The 23,215-nt window shown below is 43.4% G+C and overlaps 1 protein-coding gene across 1 annotated transcript in view; it reads left to right on the plus strand.

Annotated features, from left to right (window-relative positions):
- The window catches only part of LRRC2 (leucine rich repeat containing 2), a 394,574-nt gene that overhangs the window by 208,168 nt on the left and 163,191 nt on the right, over positions 1-23,215 (plus strand). Inside the window, exon 4 of the mRNA XM_056552234.1 lies at positions 12,184-12,340. Coding sequence (XP_056408209.1) covers positions 12,184-12,340 — 157 coding nt within the window. The remainder of the gene's footprint in view (positions 1-12,183; positions 12,341-23,215) is intronic.

Raw genomic sequence — 23,215 nt, forward strand, 5'->3', positions numbered from 1 at the left:
TTTTTTGGGGGCATGTTACATTTAGGAAGCCCCTATGGTGCCAAAACAGCAAAAAAAAAAAAACATGGCATACCATTTTGGAAACTAGACCCCTTGAGGAACGTAACAAGGAATTAAGTGAGCCTTAATACCCCACAGGTGTTTCATGACTTTTGCATATGTAAAAAAAAAAAAAATAATTTTTACTAAAATGTGTGTTTCCCCCCAAATTTCACATTTTTGCAAGGGTTAATAGCAGAAAATACCCCCCAAAATTTGTAAACCCATCTCTTCTGAGTATGGAGGTACCCCATAAGTTGACCTGAAGTGCATTACGGGCGAACTACAATGCTCAGAAGAGAAGGAGTCATATTTGGCTTTTTGAGAGCAAATTTTGCTCGGGGGGCATGTCGCATTTAGGAAGCCCCTATGGTGCCAGGACAGCAAAAAAAAAACGACATGGCATACCATTTTGGAAACTAGACCCCTCGGGGAACGTAACAAGGGGTTAAGTGAATCTTAATACCCCACAGGTGTTTCACGACGTTTGCATATGTAAAAAAAATATTTTTTTTTTACCAAAAATGCTTGGTTTAGCAAAAATTTTACATTTTTAAAAAAGGTAATAGCAGAAAATACCCACCAAAATTTGAAGCCCAATTTCTCCCGATTCAGAAAACACCCAATATGGGAATGAAAAGTGCTCTGCTGGCGCACTACTGGTCTCAGAAGAGAAGGAGTCACATTTGGCTTTTTGGAAGCAAATTTTGCTCTGGGGGCATGCCGCATTTAGGAAGCACCTATGGTGCCAGAACAGAAAGAAAAAACCACATGGCATACCATTTTGGAAACTAGACCCCTTGGGGAACGTAACAAGGGGTAAAGTGAACCTTAATACCCCACAGGTGTTTCACGACTTTTGCATATGTAAAAAAATATATATTTTTTTTACACTAAAATGCTTGTTTTCCCCCAAATTTTACATTTTTACAAGGGATAATAGCAGAAAATACCCCCCAAAATTTGTAACCCCATCTCTTCTGAGTATGGAAATACCCAATAAGTGGACGTGAAATGCACTGGGGGCGAACTACAATGCTCAGAAGAGAAGGAGCATCATTGAGCTTTTGGAGAGAGAATTTGGCCATGTGCATTTCCAAAGCCCCCCCGTGGTGCCAGAACAGTGGACCCCCCCCCACATGTGACCCCATTTTTAAAACTACACCCCTCACGGAAGGTAATAAGGTGTGCAGGGAGAATTTACACCCCACTGGCATTTGACGGATCTTTGGAACAGTGGGCTGTGCAAATTAAAAATTTTATTTTTCATTTTCACAGACCCCTGTTTCAAAGATCTGTCAGACACCTGTGGGGTGTAAATGCTCACTGTACCCCTTGTTACATTCCGTGAGGGGTGTAGTTTCCAAAATGGGGTCACATGTGGGTATTTATTGTTTTGCACTTATGTGAGAACCGCTGTAAAATCAGCCACCCCTGTGCAAATCACCAATTTAGACCTCAAATTTACATGGTGCACTCTCCCTTCTGAGCCTTGTTGTGCATCCCCAGAACACTTTGCGCCCACATATGGGGTATCTCCGTCCTCAGGAGAAATTGCGTTACAAATTTTGGAGGCTTTTTTTCTTTTACCGCTTGTGAAATTTTAAAGTATGGGGCAACACCAGTATGTTAGTGTACAAAAATGTTTTTTTTTTTACACTAACATGCTGGTGTAGACCCCAAATTTACCTTTTCATAAGGGGTAAAAGGAGAAAAAGCCCCCCAAAATTTGTTAGGCAATTTCTCCCGAGTACGGGGATACCCCATATGTGGCCCTAAACTGTTGACTTGAAATACGACAGGGCTCCAAAGTGAGAGCGCCATGTGCATTTGAGGCCTAAATTAGGGATTTGCATAGGGGTGGACATAGGGGTATTCTACACCAGTGATTCTCAAACAGGGTGCCTCCAGCTGTTGCAAAACTCCCAGCATGCTTGGACAGTCAATGGCTGTCCAGAAATGCTGGGAGTTTTTGTTTTGCAACAGCTGGAGGCTCCGTTTTGGAAACACTGCTGTAGGATACGTTTTTCATTTTTATTGGGGGGGAAGGGGTGGTGGGGGGGGCAGTGTACGTGTGTATATGTAGTGTTTTACTCTTTATTTTATGTTAGTGTAGTGTAGTGTTTTTAGGTTACATTCACACTGACGGCGGATTACACTGAGTCTCCCGCTAGGAGTTTGAGCTGCAATCCGGAACTCACTGTAATCCGCCGCCAGTGTGAATGTAACCTGTACATTCACATGGGAGGGGGGGGGGGGCAAAACTACAACTCACAGCATGCACTGACAGAACGTGCATGCTGGGAGTTGTAGTTTTGCAACAGCTGGAGGCACGCAAGTACAACTCCCAGCATGCCGAGACAGCCATTTGCTGTTCCTGAATGCTGGGAGTTGTAGTTTTGCAAGATTTAGAGGGGTTCAGTATGGAGATCACTGACAGTGGTCTCTAAATTGTGGCCCTCCAGATGTTGCAAAACTACAAATCTCAGCATGCTAAGACAGCAAACTGCTGTCTGGGCATGCTGGGAGTTGTAGTTTTGTAACATCTGGAGGGCTACAGTTTAGAGACCACTGTCAGTGATCTCTAGCCTGAACCCCTCTAAATCTTGCAAAACTACAACTCCCAGCATGCCCAGACAGCAAACAGCTGTCAAGGCATGGTGGGAGTTGTAGTTTTGCAACATCTGGAGGGCGACAGTTTAGAGACCACTCTCTAAACTGTCGCCCTGCAAATGTTGCTAGGCAACAGACTCCCGGACACGCGGCGTCATACTCACCTCCACCGCCGCCGTGATCACAGCCGCCGCCGGGTAAGTGATCGGCGCTGCCGGCGCCGGCGCCGCTACTACACGGTTCCCCCCGCTGTGCCCGGACACCGATGGGTGGGCATAGCGGGGGGAACCGAACTTTAACCCCCCCGCCCCCAGTCTGCTATTGGTCGGTCGCTCGGCCGATCAATAGCAGGGATAGGAGGGGTGGCAACCCTGCCACCTCACTCCTATCTCTTCAAGGGGGATCGAGGGTGTCTTGGACACCCTCGGTCCCCCTTATTTTATCGCGGAGCCGCCGTTGGTGGGCAGGGGGAGAGCGCTCCCCCTGCAAACACCATAGATGCCGTGATCAGAACTGATCACGGCATCTATGGGGTTAATGCTGCCGGGACCGGCGCAATCGCGGCCCCGGCAGCTGCGGTGGGACTCCGGCTGTGATTGACAGCTGAGTCCCACCCGCGATCTCCTGCGCTGCTCGCGGTAGAGCAGGAGATCGCTTGGACGTATGCATACGTCCATTTGCGCGAACGTGTAATTCGCCTGGACGTATGCATACGTCCAATAGCGGGAAGGGGTTAAGGACCAGGCCATTTTACACCTTAGGACCAGAGCGTTTTTTGAACATCTGACCACTGTCACTTTAAACATTAATAACTTTGGAATGCTTTTAGTTTCGTGACATATTCTACTTTAACATGGTGGAAAATTTTTGTGGTAACTTGCATCCTTTCTTGGTGAAAAATCCCAAAATTTGATGAAAAAATAGAAAATTTAGCATTTTTCTAACTTTGAAGCTCTCTGCTTGTAAGGAAAATGGATATTCGAAATATTTTTTTTTATTCACATATAAAATATGTCTACTTTATGTTTGCATCATAAAATTGACAAGTTTTTACTTTTGGAAGACACCAGAGGGCTTCAAAGTTCAGCAGCAATTTTCCAATTTTTCACAAAATTTTCAAACTCACTATTTTTCAGGGACCAGTTCAGGTTTGAAGTGGATTTGAAGGGTCTTCATCTTAGAAATACCCCACAAATGACCCCATTATAAAAACTGCACCCCCAAAGTATTCAAAATGACATTCATTCAGCGTTTTAACCCTTTAGGTGTTTCACAGGAATAGCAGCAAAGTGAAGGAGAAAATTCACAATCTTAATTTTTTACACTCGCATGTTCTTGGAGACCCAATTTTTGAATTTTTACAAGGGGTAAAAGGAGAAAATGGAGAGTACGTTTTTCTGAAATGGTTTTTGGGGGGCATGTTGCATTAAGGAAGCCCCTATTTTTTCACTAAAATGTGTGTTTCCCCCCAAATTTCGTATTTTTGCAAGGGTTAATAGCAGAAAATACCCCCCAAAATTTGTAACCCCATCTCTTCTGAGTATTGAGGTACCCCATAAGTTCACCTGAAGTGCACTAAGGGCGAACTACAATGCTCAGAAGAGAAGGAGTCATATTTGGCTTTTTGAGAGCAAATTTTGCTCGGGGGAATGTCGCATTTAGGAAGCCCCTATTGTGCCAGTACAGCACAAAAATCCCACATGGCATACCATTTTGGAAACTAGACCCCTTGAGGAACGTAACAAGGAATAAAGTGAGCCTTATTACCCCACAGGGGTTTCACGACTTTTGCCTACGTAAAAAAAAAAAAAAAAACTAGACCCCTTGAGGAACGTAACAAGGGGTAAAGTGAGCATTTACCCCCCACTGGTGTCTGTCAGATCTTTGGAACAGTGGGCTGTACAAAATTTTTAATTTGCACAGCCCACTGTTCCAAAGATCTGTCAGACACCAGTGGGGTGTAAATTCTCACTGCACCCCTCATTACATTCCGTGAGGGGTGTAGTTTCCGAAATGGGGTCACATGTGTTTTTTGTTTTTTTTTGCGTTTGTCAAAACCGCTGTAACAATCAGCCACCCCTGTGCAAATCACCTCAAATGTACATGGTGCACTCCCCCTTCTGGGCCTTGTTGTGCACCCCCAGAGCACTTTGCGCCCACATATGGGGTGTCTCCGTAGTCAGGAGAAACTGCATTACAAATTTTGGGGGGCTTTTTCCCCCTTTTACCTCTTGTCAAAATGAAAAGTATAGTGTAATGCATGTTAGTGTAATTTTTTTTACACTAACATGCTGGTGTAGACCCCAACTTCACCTTTTCATAAGGGGTGAAAGGAGACAAAGCCCCCCAAAATTTGTTAGGCAATTTCTCCAGAGTACGGCAATACCCCATATGTGACCCTAAACTGTTGCCTTGAAATACGACAGGGCTCCGAAGTGAGAGCGCCATGTGCATTTGAGGCCTGAATTAGGGATTTGCATAGGGGTTGACATAGGGGTATTCTACGCCAGTGATTCCCAAACAGGGTGCCTCAAGCAGTTGCAAAACTCCCAGCATGCTTGGACAGTCAACGGCTGTCCGTCAATACTGGGAGTTGTTGTTTTGCAACAGCTGGAGGCTCCATTTTGGAAACAGTGGCGTACCAGACGTTTTTCATGTGTAGGGGTATGTGTATATGTAGTGTTTTTTACTTATTTTATTTTGTGTTAGTGTAGTGTAGTGTAGTGTTTTTAGGGTACAGTCACACGGGCGGGGGATTACAGTGAGTTTCCCGCTGCGAGTTTGAGCTGCTGCGCAAAATTTGCTGCATCGCAAACTTGCAGCCTGATACTCACTGTAAGCCCCCTGCCCATGTGAATGTACCCTGTACATTCAGGGGGAGGGGGGGACCTCCAGCTGTTGCAAAACTACAATTCCCACATGCACAGTCTATCAGTGCATGCTGGTAGTTATAGTTTTGCAACAGCTGGAGGCACACGGGTTAGGAAACACTGAGTTAGGAAACAGACAATGTTTCCCAACCAGTGTGCCTTCAGTTGTTGCAAAACCACTACTCCCAAACATTCTCAGGCATGCTGGAAGTAGTAGTTCGGCAACATCTTTAGAGCCAGATGTTGCCGAACTACAACTACCAGCATGCTTAGAGTTGTAGTTTTGCAACATCTGGAGGACTACAGTTTGCAGACCACTAATACAGTGGTTCCCAATCTGTGCCCTTCCAGATGTTGCAAAACTACAACTCCCAGTATGCCAAAACTGTCCAGGCATGCTGGGAGTTGTAGTTCTGCAACATCTGAAGGGCCAGATGTTACAGAACTAAAACTCCCAGCATACTTGGACAGTAAGGGCATGCTGAGGATGTGTAGTTTAGCAACATCTGGAAGGGCACAGTGGTCTCCAAACTGTGGACCTCCAGATGTTGCAAAACTGCAACTCCCAGCATGCCCAGACGCCAAGGGCTGTCTGGGCATGCTGGGTGTTGTAGTGTAAGGGGACCAGATGGAGCAGTCCAGTTCGCTTTACGGCGGTCTGGAGTGCTGCAAAGGTCCCGCTACGCCGCTGAAGATCAACTCACCTGTCGCCACCGCCGTCGTCTCCGCCGCCGGGATCCGGGTCTTCAGGGACAAGGCAAGTACTGGGGCTGGGCCCCAGCACTCCCCCGTCCCCCGCCACGTCCTTCGGTCTTCCCCCCGTTCTCTCCGGACTTCCAGGGGCCGGGCAGGGCGGGAGTAAGTAACCGCGCCCCCCATTGCGATTGGTCGGTTAGCTATCCGACAAATCGCAGGGGATAGGAGGAGGTGGCAGGCTTGCCACCTCGCTCCTATACTCCAGCACGGTCCTGGCAGTCTGTGACAACCGGGATAATGCTAAATTACCAGGCGGTTTGGTCCCAGAGACCCGATCAGCCCGGTATCGCCGCAGATTGCTGTTGTATGGCCCCCCTTTGCCCTGGATGCCTGCTGAATGATTTCAGCAGGCATCCGGTTCCGATCTCTTACCGGCGAGCGGCAGAGACTGGAATGACTCAGGTCGTATGCATACGTCCTTAAGTACCAGGATCCCAAGACGTATGCATACGTCTTGGGTCCTTAACAGGTTAAAGAAGACGAGTGGTAGTAACCTGTTCATTGCTGATCACATACCTGTTTACAGCATAACAATTAGTCCTGATGTGACTGTAGCAGGGGCGTGCCTATTTAATAAAGGGGGCATGGTCACTCTATCAGGATATCCTACTGTCTTACCATGGCCAATCCTCCTTCAATAAACATACATGCTTCCTACTACTTCTTTGAAAACATATTTACAAGGAATTTGATTCCTGCTTTGGGGCTTTTGGGGCTTTTGTTTTTTAAATCTTTTAAGCTACAGTCATCCAATGGGGGGAGGGGGGGAGCAGATTAATTCCTGGGTTTAACAGAATGCTGTAAAGCTTTAAAAAGAATCTGTCAGCTCTATTCAAAAGACACAAAGGTAGGATTATGTTAATCTTGCTAGCACCTATCCGCTCATATCTGAAACTCTGTACCTGGTAGGAAGCTGACAGATTCCCTTTAATAGAGTTTCATACTTTAAATTTTATTAATGATTTTATTTTCTGCTCCAAATACATGATTCTTCTTATATATGTAATGTCCCAGTACAGGACATTGTTCTGTACTACCCTTAGGCCCTGTCAGGTTGAGATCCTCAGTGACTTGGAGGTTCCCCTGCAAGGTCTCCCCCTGCTGTTTCCAGAATGTTGTGTGTTTTGCTTTAATGCCCAGACAGTCTCCTAATGTATAGGTAGTACAAAAGACCTGTGGGAGGTCTAAAGGACCTGTTTAAGTCTGTCACATGTTATGCAGTCATATGATTTGTTGTTACATGTTCTCCCAAGAAGCACCAGCTTAACCTTTGACCCGCAGATTGACCAATGGGCTTTAGTCCAGCCCCCCACTATATAAAGGGGCGGCCATTACAATTGAGGCTTTTTTTTCTTCTCTTCTGCTGCAAGCAGCTCATGAAGATCAAGTCTTTGCTAAGGAACAGTTAACACCAGAGATCTTAGTGCAAGTGATCAGCATCTGGAAGACCCCAATAGCCACAGTCATTCAAGTCTCAAGTCTATGTCTGCAGTCACTGAAACTAGTCAAGTCCTGCATATAGTCAAGTCAAGTCCGATCTCAAATCAAGTTAATTACAAGTATAGTGGTCCAGCAAGCTGTGAGGTCCTTCTGGGTTCCTGGACTCCTCTCTGGGATTCCAGCCTAGCTGTGAACATAATTGTAACATTCACGTTTCAGTAGACTGGAACACAGATGATAGTGGATCTGCTAGACCTGTGTGGTAGATGACTCGGACCATACCAGGGATCGGAGTCTAAGGTGCCGTTGGTTTTCACCAGAGCCTGCCGCAAAGCGGGATGGACTTGCGGCAGGCGGCACCCAGGTCGCTACCCCTGGCATAGCTCAACCACACAGGCAGCTGAGGAGATTCAATGCACAGGTGGGATTAGGCAACTCATGGTCTGGATAGCAGGAGGTCAGGGCAGGCGGCACAGTAGTGTAGACAGGAACGTAGCGAATGGTCAGTAGGCAGGCGGCAAAGGAGCAAGGTCAGGTCACGGAGCAAGGGTATGATACATGGCAAGGCAATACTCAGGAATGCTTTCTCTAGGGTAACAAAGATCCGGCAGGGAAGTGTGGGAGGCATTTATCAATGAGCCACAGGTGTTACTTCACTAATGGGTACACTGGCCCTTTAAATCCTAAAGCTCAGAGAGGCAGAAACAGGGGCCGTAGAAGCACCAGGTAAGTGACGTGCTGGGATTCGCATGTGGGCGTGTCCTGCAATGCGAATCCCAGCCCCGCCGACAGCTGCAGGTAACGGGACCATGTGCTCACGACCAGCGTGTACGGCTGGGGAACATAATGTAACAATAATTCCATGTCTTAAACTCAGTAAAGCCTCCGTTAAACCATAACTGGTTGTGAACTCTCCTTTCACTACTAGCCATTGGAATAGCGGAGATACCGTTGTGTGGTTCCGGTACCCAAAACCACTCTGGCATCATGAACATGAGGGGTTAATACCATCTGATCACACCACCAACACTGCTACACCTGTGGTCCCACCTGTTGCAGTTCTAGGGTGATAATCCTGTCTGCAGCTCCACTTATTGTGGAATATCCTGCTGACTACACCAATTGTGATTTTAGAATTAGAGTAAAACAAACATTTCCCTCCCCCGACCATGTGCTTTCTTTGTTAGAGTCCCTCAAAATGGTCACCAACTATATGAAAACGGAAGCAGGAAGTTCAGGCTAAAACTATAAGTCCTATATATGTTTGTATAAAGCACCCAGAAACACTGATTACATTTTGTACAACTATGAAACACCGGTGGTCCACCACATATAATTTTTTGTATATATGACAGCTGAGGTTTAGCGTAAAAAGGGAGTAACTTATGCATATTTAACATATCTTGCCTTACTTTTCTTAGCACTCTAATGTATCTACATTTCCACTCTCACAGCTTGTGGCTAAATAAGACTCATACTAGACTTAGAACTGCTGAAAAAGTCTCAGAATTTTTTCAAGATCTGCCACTGTCCATTGGTTCTGATATGATGTTTCAGACTAGGGACCACAATCTCCACTCTACTTAGCGTTTTTCAGATTTACTGAGGTTCCATTAGCTGCACTGTGATGAAACAACACAATCTCCTGCTTCCATATTGGATGAATCCTCCTCAACTGACACAGGCAGTGACAGGCCACCACATGCATACAGTGTCACTGTAATCATCATTACAGTAAATAAAAGCCCCCATGTATGGGAATCACCTCTTCATCTAACTGTATGTGACTCCCCAGTAGTCAAATAGCATGAAGAAGTTCACAGGGGGGGGGGGGGGGGGGGGGGAGAAATACAGAATGACAGCTGTGCGCGCTGGGTAAATTACAGAATACTCTGGGAACTCCTCAATAGATACTCTAAGGTGCAATTGTCCCCTCCATATGAGGTACGGAGGTGCAGGCACCATGAGTCTGGACATAGGAAAATCAAACCGACAGTACCTTCGTACTTTCCTTTGCCCACAGTTTTCTAAGGTTATATCTGGTAATTCAGGAGAACAGTCAGAGAGGCTGGTTAAGTCTCAGTGGCATGCCTCCTCCCAACCCTGACCTGCACAATTGATATACAGATCTCCAAGCTCTGAGTTGGTCAATGCGGAAAGGAGGTGTGCCCCTGCCAGAGTCAGCCGGCCTCTCCCTTTATTCGGCCGAAGTACAAGACAGCATTTATACCAGAATAAAAGATGCAGACTAAGAATACTAAGGTTCCGTCAGGTTTGATCTCCGAGTCCCTATGCCCTAATTAATGGTGCCTTTACCTGCGTACCTTGTTTTTTTAATAGGAGAATTGGGAAATAACTGTTACCTTCAAATTATTCCCAATTATCTTAATGCTGATCAGTTAAAAATCCTTCATAGCACAGACCTAGTATTTTTTGTTCAATTTAATTTAGTTTGTCCCATGTATTTTATCTAATCAAAGGCAACATCAAGCCCAGACACGAAACCACCCATGGCTCAGTGCTGAACATAAGGTTCAGAACACACAAACTCAGTAGGGTACAGCAAATTAAAAAGAAAATTGAAAAATATTTGAACTGAATCTATCAAGTAACCACATCAAACAGAAACCAGAGAGTTCTGAGAAAATTGCCTAGTACCCATTTCTTTTACCTCATCGGCCAATGTTAATCAGAGCTTATAAGGTTAACTGAAGAATTACTTAGACATTTCCAAAACCACAGCGCAAAAGTCTAAGAAATTCATGTTCTCACTGTAGCTGAAATAATTTAACAGCTTTACTATGTAGTATAATGAAAAACAATAGAGATCTATATCTATGGACTGCTCAATATATATACTGTATACAGGATCAAACAGCAAAAAAAATCTGCAGTGCTCTATAGAGAGCTGGCTCACTTATTGTTCCCTACAAAAAGTAGTGAAGGCATCAAAGATCGTGTAAAAATTATGTTTGTGCTTTATTTCTAACAATCAAACTTTTAGTCCTCTCAGTAATCTTTTACAATCACGCAGTTCACGTAGAAATACAACATAAACACTATATAGACACACTGTATAGTGTTTTAACCAATTAGGTACCATTCTTCTAATTGCATCAGTAAACTCATGTCACATAGCATAAAGCATTCACATTAATAACATTACTGTGATTATATATAAAATATTAGGAATGAGAATCCAGGTAACAAATCCTGCTGTATCGCCTCTCATTGCACATTGGCCAGGGAGCAAGGTCCACATCATCATCTGTATACCATACAGCCAGTAGGTATACAGATTGTCTGATATATACATGGGGAACATAGTAATTCAATATAGAAAAATCTGAAGAAATAGGGAAGCTTTGCTAACCCTTAAAATATACTAATATATGTTTCTAAAACATAGAAACAAAAAATGCTAAACAATCTATACAGACATCATATGTACATGACTACAGTCCAATAAAAGTGAATCACTGCCATGGAAATTGGCGCCAGAAAGTTAAGCATATTTGTAAATTACTTCTATTTAAAAATCTTAATCCTTCCAGTACTTATCAGCTGCTGTATGCTCCACATGAAGTTGTATTTCTTTCTGGAGTTCTTTCCAGTCTGACCACAGTGCTCTCTGCTGACGCCTCTGTCCATGTCCGGAACTGTCTAGAGTAGGAGCAAATCCCCATAGCAAACTTCTTCTACTCTGGACAGATCCTGACATGGACAGAGGTGAGAGCACTGTGGTCAGACTGAAAAGAACTCCAGAATTAAATACAACTTCCTGTGGAGCATTCAGCAGATGATAGGTACTGGAAGGATTACGATTTTTATAAAGTCATTTACAAATCTGTTTACATTTCTGGCACTAGTTGATTTGAGAAAAATATTTTTCCACTGGCTATTTGGGGTCCAAATGCTTAATTATTGTGATAAACATCTGGTGGATTGTAATGTAATTAGACAAGGACAATATGGGTCAGTAGGTGGAAAATTAAAAGCTAAAAGATTATTAGACGGTGAGGAGGAAAAAACAAAAATGCAGAAATGAAAAATTCCTGTGTCCTTAAGGAGTTAAAAAAAAGGGTATTACCATATTTTGACCTTTTTTCCCCATGTTTTCCCCTAGGGAACTTGAACTTGGAAATGCTTGATTGCTTATACACGTCATTACAAACATGTTGGAGTTTACTGTACCATTCACGATCGTCTACTACACCCTACCTATGGCAGGGTGTATTGATGGCAGCAATAGATGTCTCCAGGGAGCTTCTGGCTACTACTGATTGGCACCCCTAATTGTACTGCCAATCAAAACATGGCTTCTAACTCCATAGATGCTGCTCTTGCATCTATATGGGTAAAGATTCAGCTGCTCATAACATTTGCTCAACAAAAAAATGGAATATGTTGTAAGGAAAAAAGTTGATAAAATTGTAATTCTTATGTTCTAATTTTCTCCACTCAGGAGCTTCCAGATTACCTAAGAGAACAGACATACCTGAAAGAATGGCATATTCACAAAACCCTCATACAAACCATTCCAGACTATATTCAGACATTTGAAGACATGAAAGTTTTGGATATGTCACAGAACAAACTAAAACATCTTCCTCCTGAAATAGGTGAGTACAAAGAATGTTAAGATTCAGGCTGAAGAGAAGGAACCAAAGGAAATTGTGTAGAATGTAATGTATCTATGGAATAGAATAATAAATCCACAATGTTTTTTGGCACTCCAGGTGTTTTATTACAGGCTATATGAGATGTGCCAAAAACAACTATTTTTTGTGGCATTTTGGTGGCCTTTATGGCACATTTTGGATCAGTGACTTTTTTCTCTAGATGAGTATGTTTTTTTTTTTCCCTTGGTGTTTTCTTATAGGCTTCTCGACAGGACTACACAAGAAATTAAATCGATTGAAAGAATACTATAAAGCAACCTAGAGAACAGAGAGGCTCTTGCAACAGCCTCTTTAAGAACTCCATTCGCAGAATATAGTTTTCTGTTGAACCACTGGGAATTTTGTTTTACCTGCTTTTTTCTGTTATCAAAATTCTACAGTCTGAGCAAATCCAGCAAAAACATTACATTAGAGAATAGCTCTTCATGACATTCCCTAATATAAATGTACACCATTACAACAATTTTATTGCTTAAATGTATCTAAAACAAAATAAAAATAAGAAGGCCATGTTGAAAATAGTATATTTTTTAAAAGGCACTGTCATTGTTAAAAACTTTTCATATATTTCAGGACTCATATTATGACATTTCACAATATACACCTGTTAATTTTTTTTTTAATTTTCACCTGAAATTCAAGCTCAAAATAGCCACCACTAGGGGTCGCCTGTATTTTAGCCAGACAGACTAGTCTAGATTTTACAGCATACTAGATACCGGCCACAAAGCATTCCGGTATCCAGTATAGGAGATTTCTATTGTGTATGAAAAACTACAGATAAAGGATTTGTGGACATGCTGGGAGCTGTAGTTTTAATACAGCTGGAGGCAACACTTCTCTATCACAGTTATTTACAAACATTGCAGCTCCAGTTGTTACTAAACTACAACTCCCAGCATGCTGAAATAGTCAAACCTTTCTCGGACTCCTGAATGACAAAGAAGTTGGTCAGACATTCAGGAGTCTGTGAAAGATGAATGACACACATAGTGACAGCTATGCTGATTAGCATCCAGCTTTATTAGGAGAAGATAAAACAGATAGAACATGTATTCATAAAAATGCTGTACTTTTATCTAAAAAATCCTTGCATTAATTTTATAAAGATCTATTCTTATATTTATACATTTTATCCTGTTATGAATTCACCATAATATCTTCTGATTACTGCAGGCAAGCTCCAAGTATTTTCCTCTGACACATGACACAGCATAAAACCAGAGAGGAAAGGGTTACAGAGTAGAGAGTACTGATTGGCTGACTGCCCAGGCTTGCTCCTGTGAGGGAGACAGACTGACACGCCCCCTCCAGCCTGCACAATGAGAAAGCAACTCACCAGCAGATAAATGCTTATATCTCTGGCAATATAGGTCCGAGACACATAAAAATGATATGCACATGATCGGGATTGGGTCCTGAGTAACATATCAATTTTTTTCTTTTTTTGCACTATGACAGGTACGCTTTAACTACAAATCTCAGACTTTCTAAATACAAAGGAAGCAGGAAAGTTAAAGTTATAAAAATAATAATTGTAATGTTTTGTTTCTACAGCACAGAGCTATGGGGGAGATTTACCGTATATACTCGAGTATAAGCCGACCCGAGTATAAGCCGAGACCCCTAATTTCAACCCAAAATCCCAGGAAAAGTTATTGACTCGAGTATAAGCCTAGGGTGGGAAATACCTCATCCCCCCCTGTCATCATCCAGACCCGTCATTAACATCCTCATCATCCCCTTGTCATCATCCCACACATCCCCCCTTCATCATCCCCTTGTCATCATCCCACACATCCCCTTATCATCCCACACATCCCCCCTTCATCATCCCCTTGTCATCATCCCACACATCCCCTTATCATCCCACACATCCCCCCTTCATCATCCCCTTGTCATCATCCCACACATCCCCCCTTCATCATCCCCTTGTCATCATCCCACACATCCCCTTATCCCACACATCCCCCTTCATCATCCCCTTGTCATCATCCCACACATCCCCTTATCCCACACATCCCCCCTTCATCATCCCCTTGTCATCATCCCACACATCCCCCCTTCATCTTCCCCTTGTCATCATCCCACACATCCCCTTATCATCCCACACATCCCCCCTTCATCATCCCCTTGTCATCATCCCACACCCCCCCCCCTTCATCATCCCCACCCCCCTTCATCATCCCCACACCCCCCCCCCCCCCTTCATCATCCTCTTCTCATCATTCGCCCTCAGTGGTCTTCAACCTGCGGACCTCCAGAGGTTTCAAAACTACAACTCCCAGCAAGCCCGGGCAGCCATCGGCTGTCCGGGCTTGCTGGGAGTTGTAGTTTTGAAACCTCCGGAGGTCCGCAGGTTGAAGACCACTGCGGCCTTCAACATGCGGACCTCCAGAGGTTTCAAAACTACAACTCCCAGCAAGCCCGGGCAGCCATCGGCTGTCCGGGCTTGCTGGGAGTTGTAGTTTTGAAACCTCCGGAGGTCCGCAGGTTGAAGACCACTGCGGCCTTCAACATGCGGACCTCCAGAGGTTTCAAAACTACAACTCCCAGCAAGCCCGGGCAGCCATCGGCTGTCCGGGCTTGCTGGGAGTTGTAGTTTTGAAACCTCCGGAGGTCCGCAGGTTGAAGACCACTGCGGCCTTCAACATCATCCAGCCCCCTCTCACCCCCTTTAGTTCTGAGTACTCACCTCCGCTCGGCGCTGGTCCGGTCCTGCAGGGCTGTCCGGTAAGGAGGTGGTCCGGTGAGGAGGTGGTCCGGGCTGCTATCTTCACCGGGGGCGCCTCTTCTCCGCGCTTCCGGCCCGGAATAGAGCCGTTGCCTTGACAACGACGTATCTGCGTCGTTGTCAAGGCAACGTGACTATTCTGAGGCCGGGCCCGAAGCGCTTAGAAGAGGCCTCCCCGGTGAAGATAGCAGCCCGGACCACCTCCTCACCGGACCACCTCCTTACCGGACAGCCCTGCAGGACCGGACCAGCGCCGAGCGGAGGTGAGTACTCAGAACTAAAGGGGGTGAGAGGGGGCTGGATGATGTTGAAGGCCGCAGTGGTCTTCAACCTGCGGACCTCCGGAGGTTTCAAAACTACAACTCCCAGTAAGCCCGGACAGCCGATGGCTGCCCTGGCTTGCTGGGAGTTGTAGTTTTGAAACCTCTGGAAGTCCGCAGGTTGAAGACCACTGCGGGTGGGGGAGTTCACTCGAGTATAAGCCGAGGGGGGTGTTTTCAGCATGAAAAATCGTGCTGAAAAACTCGGCTTATACTCGAGTATATACGGTATTAAAACCTGTCCAGAGGAAAATTTGCTGAGTTGCCCATAGCAACCAATCAGATCACTTCTTTTATTTTGCAGAGGCCTTGTTAAAAATGAAAGAAGTGATCTGATTGGTTGCTATGGGCAACTCAGAAACTTTTCCTCTGGACAGGTTTAGATAAATCTCCCCCATGTGTCTACATGGTAACAATCTAAAAAAAAAAAAAACTATCAGGGACATTTATCATCGTTGCTTTGGTAAGTGAGTTCTGTAGGCATTTTTTTTCTTGCTTTTGGTTTTGCTTATGTGTGACATATTTATTATACTATCACAGGTGATTGATAAATTTGGCTTACAAACAATAAATCACTTTTGAATAACATTTATTTAGCACACATAAGAAAAAAAACATTAAATTACTTCAGAACAACACTTTGTAACACCATCTCCTCTCCTATATATTATATACGTAGTTTAGAAACAGCGAGACTCCAGCTGTTGCTAAATTACAACTTTCTTTCCCAGACAGCCAAAGGCTGTTTGGAAATGATGGGGTTGTAGCTTAGGAACAGCTGAAGGCTCCCTGTTAGGAAAAGCTGGTTTATGGGCTTTTTCCCTAAGGGAGGGCACTATTAATGTACTAACACATTTTCTGTGTTTTTTTGTTATTGTATTTGATCCGTTTATGCAGAGAACTTCAGATCCGGTGGACTACGTCAATGCCCAGCTTTTTTTTTTTATATTAATAAAATGATTAACAAGGACTTGTGGGGGAGTGTTTTTTGGAATAAAAGTTTTTAAAAAGTGTTGTTTTTATTGTTTTATTCTTTTTGTTTAAACTTACTTTACAGGCTTAATTGTGGAAGCCGTCTTATACACTGAATCCATTGCTAAACCGGGACTTAGCTCTAGCCACAAAAAACAGTTAGCACTAACCCCCAATTATTACCCCGGTACCCACTGCCACAGAGGTGCCGTGAAGAGCTGGTACCAACAGGCCTGGAGGGTAAAAAAATGGGGCTCCTGGGCCTAGGCAGTAACACGCGGGTGTTATTAAGGCTGGGAGAGCCAGTAACAATGGTCCTCACCCACCCTGGTAACGTCATGCTGTTGCTGCTTGGCTGGTATTTGGCTGAGAATGAAAATACGAACAACACCCACGTATTTTCATAAATAAACAATTTTAAAAAGTGTGGGGTTCCCCCTATTTTCATTCTCAGCCAGATACCAACAAGTCAGCAACAGCCTGATGTTACCAGGGTGGGCAAGGACCATTGTTACTTGTCCTCCCCAGCCTAAATAACGCCAGTCTGTTACCGCTTAGGCCCAGGAGCGCCATTTTTGATGCTCCGGGCCAGTTGGTACAGGCTCTTCCCAGCAAGCCTGTGGCACTGGGTACCGGGGTAATAACTGGGGGTTAGCACTAGCTGTTTTTGTGGCTAGTGCTAAGCCCTGGCTTCTTATGGATTCCATGTATAAGACAGCTTCCACTACTAAGCCTGTAAAATAAATTTGAACAAAAAAAATCACAACACTTTTTTAAAACATTTATTCCCCAAAACACTTCCCCACAAGCCTTGGTTATCCATTTTATTAATATTAAATAAAAAATGCTGGTCAACGATGTAGTCCACCGAATTCAAAGAAGTCCTCTGCATACATGGATCTGAAATGATAAGAAAAAATGTGAAAAATAGGTTTGTACATTTATAGTGCCCTCCCTTAAAGAAAGCACCCATAAACCAGCGTTTCCTAACAGGGAGCCTCCAGCTGTTGCTAAACTACAACCCCATCATTTCCAGACAACCTTTGGTTGTCTAGGAAAGATATGTTGTAACTTAGCAACAGCTGGAGCCTGGCTGTTTCTAAACTACAACTCCCGTCATGGAAGTTGTAGTTTAGCAACTACTGGAGGCACCCCATTCCTAAACTACAACTCCCATCATGGAATTTGTAGTTTAGCAACAGCTAGAGGCACCAGCTGCTCCCCGGACAACCACCCGCTAGCTGCTGCAAGACTACAACTCGCCAGCATGCCCTAACAGTGAGGACATGCTGGGAGTTTTAGTTGCAACAGCTGGTAGTTGCGGGCGGGTGGCCAGGGAGCAGAGCCCCCCTGCTTATTGCCAACACCCCCTGCTTATTGCCAACACCCCGCCTGCCAATTGCCAACACCCCCACCCTGGCCACCCTCCTCCTGTGTGTGTAATGTCTCCCTCACTGCTGCCTATCTTTGCCTCGCTGCCGCTCACAGCAGCCCCCACTCCAGATCTCCCACCCGCCGGCTAGCCGTTACAGGACTATCAGTGAGGACATGTCAGTGAGGGGGGGTTGTAGTTGCAACAGCTGGTAGTTGCGGGCGGGTGGCCGGGGAGCAGAGCTGGCCAGCTGCAAGGAATATGAAACTACACTGTAACTTCATAATTCCAGGCCTGAGCTGTAATTGGCCGAGACCGACCAGTGAGAGTGGGGGGGGACGTGATTTCATATTTCCTGCAAGAGCCGTGGTCTCGGCTCCCAGTGGGAAATATGAAATACCGCTCTCCAAAGCAAGTTTTGTAAGCCAGGTCCAGGTTGGCTTATATTTACTCAGATTTGGAGGTGATTGCAACTTTTGTGCAACTGTCACACTTGATAAATCCCTGACCACTGCAAAGTGAAAACTGAAATTTACTTTGGAAAGCTCTTTTGTAGATTTTTGCTTACAGCCAAAAGTCACATTAAAAATTACTTAGGCGCAGATGCTACTTTTTGCGCTACTTTTGTAGGCAAAAAAAGAGCTCTAAATCCCTTGATAAATCTCTCCCTACGGGTTCTGATTTCTTAGTTACAATCCCTTCTCTCTGTGTCAATTTTTTTTTAGACTATACTATATATTTGGTGAGTAAGCATAAGGTAGGAGACAGCAGGACCTGTCTGCGGGACCTGACTACACAGAGTTTGTTTGTAGTCTGTAACCATAGGATTTGTATTTTTTTAGATGCACTACTGACTAACCTATTCAAGTGATGACAGCTGTTCATAATGGTTACATAAGGCAGACAATTCACAGGACTGGTTTCCTACATGACATTTCTTCCGAACAAAACAAAACAAAAACAGAAAATCACAGAAAAAAAACACTGTGGCCAGATGTTAGCTAAAAGTTAGGATAGCCTTATACCTATCTCTATCTTATATGAAGGATAGCCTTATACCTATCTCTATCTTATATGAAGGATAGCCTTATACCTATCCCTATCTTATATGAAGAATAGCCTTATACCTATCTCTATCTTATATGAAGGATAGCCTTATACCTATTTCTATCTTATTTGAAGGATAGCCTTATACCTATCCCACGCATGCTAAAACTCCTTCACTATATGTGCACTGTATGTGCAGTATCTAAAGGAAGGCTATTCCATGTATCCACTACTCTCTCAGTAAAGTAACATTAATGGGGAAACCTTTGCCCCTCTAATTTAAAACTAAGCTCTCTTGTGGTAGGTTCTCTTCTTTGAAATATACTTTCCTGTTCCTGCTTTAATACTCTCCTGTTGATTCTTTTTATTTATATAAAAAGTTCCTATCATTTCACCTCTGTCTCATGTCATCTGCTGTGCAAATTTGGCTGTTAATTCTGTTGATGTTTTAACCCTTTAATGACCCATGACGTACCGGTACATTATGAGTCCGCTCCCATTCTATAATGCGGGGCCACGGCATGGCCCCGCGTCACAGCGGGTCGGGACCCGGCCTCTAACAAAGCCGGGACCCGTGGCTAATAGCGCGCTGCACTGATCGCGGTGCCGTGTGCTATTAACCCTTTAGACCCTTCAGAGTTGAACGCCGCGTCTAAAGTGAAAGTAAATCATTGCCGGTTAGCTCAGGAGGCTGTTTGGGATGTCCGCGGCGAAATCGCGGCATCCCAAACAGCTGTGACACAGCAGGAGGGTCCCTTACCTTGCCTCCTGGTGTCCGATTACCGAATAACTACTCAGTGCCTGAGATCCAGGCATGAGCAGTCAAGCGGCAGAATCATTGATCAATGGTTTCCTATGAGAAACCATTGATCAATGTAAAAGATCAGTGTGTCCCCTATGGGAGCTATAACATTGCAAAAAAAAGGGAAAAAAAATGAATAAAGATCATTTAACCCCTTCCCTAATAAAAATTTGAATTACCCCCCTTTTCCCATTTAAAAAAAAAAAGTGAAAATAAAAATAAAAACAAACATATGTGGTATCGCCGCATGTTGAAATGTCCGAATTATAAAAATATATTGTTAATTAAACTCCATGGTCAATGGTGTACGCGCAAAAAAATTCCAAAGTCCAAAATAGTGTATTTTTGGTCACTTTTTATATCATGAAAAAATTATAAATAAGTCCATTCAATGCAAAAATTGAACTGCTAAAAACTTCAGATCATGGCGCAAAAAATGAGCCCTCATACCGCCCCATATGCTGAAAAATAAAAAGTTGTAGGGGTCAGAAGATGAAATTTTTTTTTGCCATTTCGCCATAGATTTTTGGGTAAAATGACTGAGGTCATTACATAGTAGAATTGGTGGTGCAAAAAATAAGCCATCATATGGATTTTTAGGTGCAAAATTGAAAGAGTTATGATTTTTTAAAGGTAAGGAGGAAAAAATGCAAACCCCGGGACCTTAAGGGGTTAATTTGTTTTTGTGTTTTTTTAATTCTTTTTTTAAGCTCCTATTGATTTAAATGGGAGCATGCGTGCAATGAAATCATGGCTTATAAAATCATGGCTTTGTCCAAGGTGAAGCACAGGCATGGACAAAGTCCAGTAAGTGAAAGTGGGCTAGCACTCTTCTATCAGACAGGAGAGAGCACAGAGGAGTCCTATCAGACAGGAGAGAGCACAGAGGAGTACTATCAGATAGGAGAGAGCACAGAGGAGTGCTATCAGATGGGAGAGAGCACAGAGGAGTGCTATTAGACAGGAGAGACCACAGAGGAGTCCTATCAGATGGGAGAGAGCACAGAGGAGTCCTATCAGACAGGAGAGAGCACAGAGGAGTGCTATCAGATGGGAGAGAGCACAGAGGAGTGCAATCAGACAGGAGAAAGCACAGAGGAGTCCTATCAGACAGGAGAGCGCACAGAGGAGTGCTACAAGAAAGGAGAGAGCACAGAGGAGTACTATCATACAGGAGAAAGCACAGAGGAGTCCTATCAGACAGGAGAGAGCACAGAGGAGTGCTATTAGACAGGAGAAAGCACAGAGGAGTCCTATCAGATAGGAGAGAGCACAGAGGAGTAATATCAAATAGGAGAGAGCACAGAGGAGTCCTATCAGACAGGAGAGAGCACAGAGGAGTACTATCAAATAGGAGAGAGTACAGAGGGGTGAGCCCACCCTCACTTACTGGACTTTGTCCATGCCTGTGCTTCAGCTTGGACAAAGCCATGATTTTATAAGCCATGATTTCTACAAAAAGGAAATACAATTTTTTCTTATGAAGTACATTAGAAAGGTCAATGTTTTACCAAGATGTACAACATTTAAAAAAGCTTTTGTATCTGACATTGGCCATTAAAGTCACCTGCCACATTAACACTGTATCTATAAGGATTGTACTACATCATTTGGTTGCACGGTGTAGTGTATACTTATGGCAAGAAGGGTAGCAATCCAGAATCATTGCAATAAGTTCTGACAATTTCAGGCACTAATTAAAAACACCATTTATATTTAATAGCAGAACTGGGTGATAAAATCTGTCACTCAGAATCCTATTTAGTACCATTTATATTCACTGCATTTCAGAAATTAGGGGACATACTTTAATTTAAATCATTGTGTGAATAAGGTCATCAGAGACATGTTGATGAAGTGGATGGATAATATGCTGTTAGAGATAATATTTCCTTGATTACCATCTGGAAGTACACCTATTTTAAGTAATAATGGATTACCACAGATTAATATACCTGCTCGTCTGATAATAATGATAATCTTTAGTTATATAATGGCAACTTTTCCTGCAGCAGTTTACAACACAGAGGGTACATGTGCAAATAAAATCAGACGTTACATAGCAACAAAGTAATAAACAATTGAAACAACTACAATCTATGAGGAAATAGGGGTGACACGAGGAGTGAGGGCTCTGTTCACAAGCGTTTACAATATATGAGGAAATAGGCAGGACACGGGGGTGAGAAATATGCTCACAAGCATTTACAATCTATGAGTAAATAGGGGTGACACGAGGAGTGAGGGCTCTGTTCACAAGCGTTTACAATATATGAGGAAATAGGCAGGACACAAGGGGTGAGAAATATGCTCACAAGCATTTACAATCTATGAGGAAATAGGGGTGACACGCGAAATGAGGCATCTGCTTACTAGTGGTTACAGCCTTTGAGGAAATAGGGGTGACACAAAAGGGGTGAGAAATCTGCTCATGAGCGTTTCCAACTTATGAGGAAATAGGGGTGATACAAAAGATAAAAAGTGGTTGATTTGTACAATGGTCCACCCAACTTTGATAAATATAGGTGGATGAGCCAGTCAGCATCTATGTACACCGCACAAACACAGACACTGACACAAATAGTAATAGAGTACTAAGTTTAGATTTGCTCTACAGAAAAAAAAAATTTATATAGTGAAGCAAAGGTTGTTATTAAAAGGGTGCTCCAGTAGAATTATTATTTTTTTTTTTTAATTAACTGGTGCCAGAAAATTATACAGATTTTTAAATTACTTCTATTAAAAAATCTTAATACTTATCAGCTGTTGTATACTACAGAGGAAGTTGAGTAATACTTTTCTGTCTGACCACAGTGCTCTCTGCTGACACATCTGTCCATGTCAGGAACTGTGCAGAGCAGGAGAGGTTTACTATGGGGAGTTGCTTCTACTCTGGACGGTTCCTGACATGGAGCAGGCTCAACTCCTGTGCACACTTCATATAAAGGGAGCAGGAATAGGGTGTATAGGTATCCCCAATGTCCTAAAGCGGTTGAAGTGCATTTTTTAGAGAAATATTGTCATTATTAAAAATTGCTTTGATGTCTAATACCAATCAAGGTGTTTTATGAAACTTCGAAGTATTCAGCCTCTGTTTATATGTTACGTATTTAATGCATTTTGTAAGTTGTTTTTTTTTCTTCCAATGTTTCGGCCATGTTTTTGTTGTGATTTTCCAAAATTGCTGTAAAAATTATGCTTTTTTATTACAATTTGTGCAATTCTACTATAAAAGTGGCATTTTCCTAAAATTTTTGAAGAATCACAGAAAAATGCAGCACAAACATGTGTGAACACAGCATCAGGGAAGATGTATAACTACTATATATCCTGATACCATAAAGATAGCAGCAACAGTATACAGATGGAGCTGGGTAGGGAGAAGTCTGAGATCTCTTGCAATTTTTAATTGCATTTGCTCAGATAGGTGATGATTTCTTCCTATAGTTCACAGAAATCTTACACAGGATTGACCACTTCCTCTGACACTGTAATTTTCTGTGTGCCAGGCTGATGATCATATGACCCAGTTACAGCAATGACACATATGGATACACTAGAGTAAAAT

This window comes from Hyla sarda, chromosome 1 (genome assembly GCF_029499605.1).
Source record: "Hyla sarda isolate aHylSar1 chromosome 1, aHylSar1.hap1, whole genome shotgun sequence".
NCBI lineage: Eukaryota > Metazoa > Chordata > Amphibia > Anura > Hylidae > Hyla > Hyla sarda.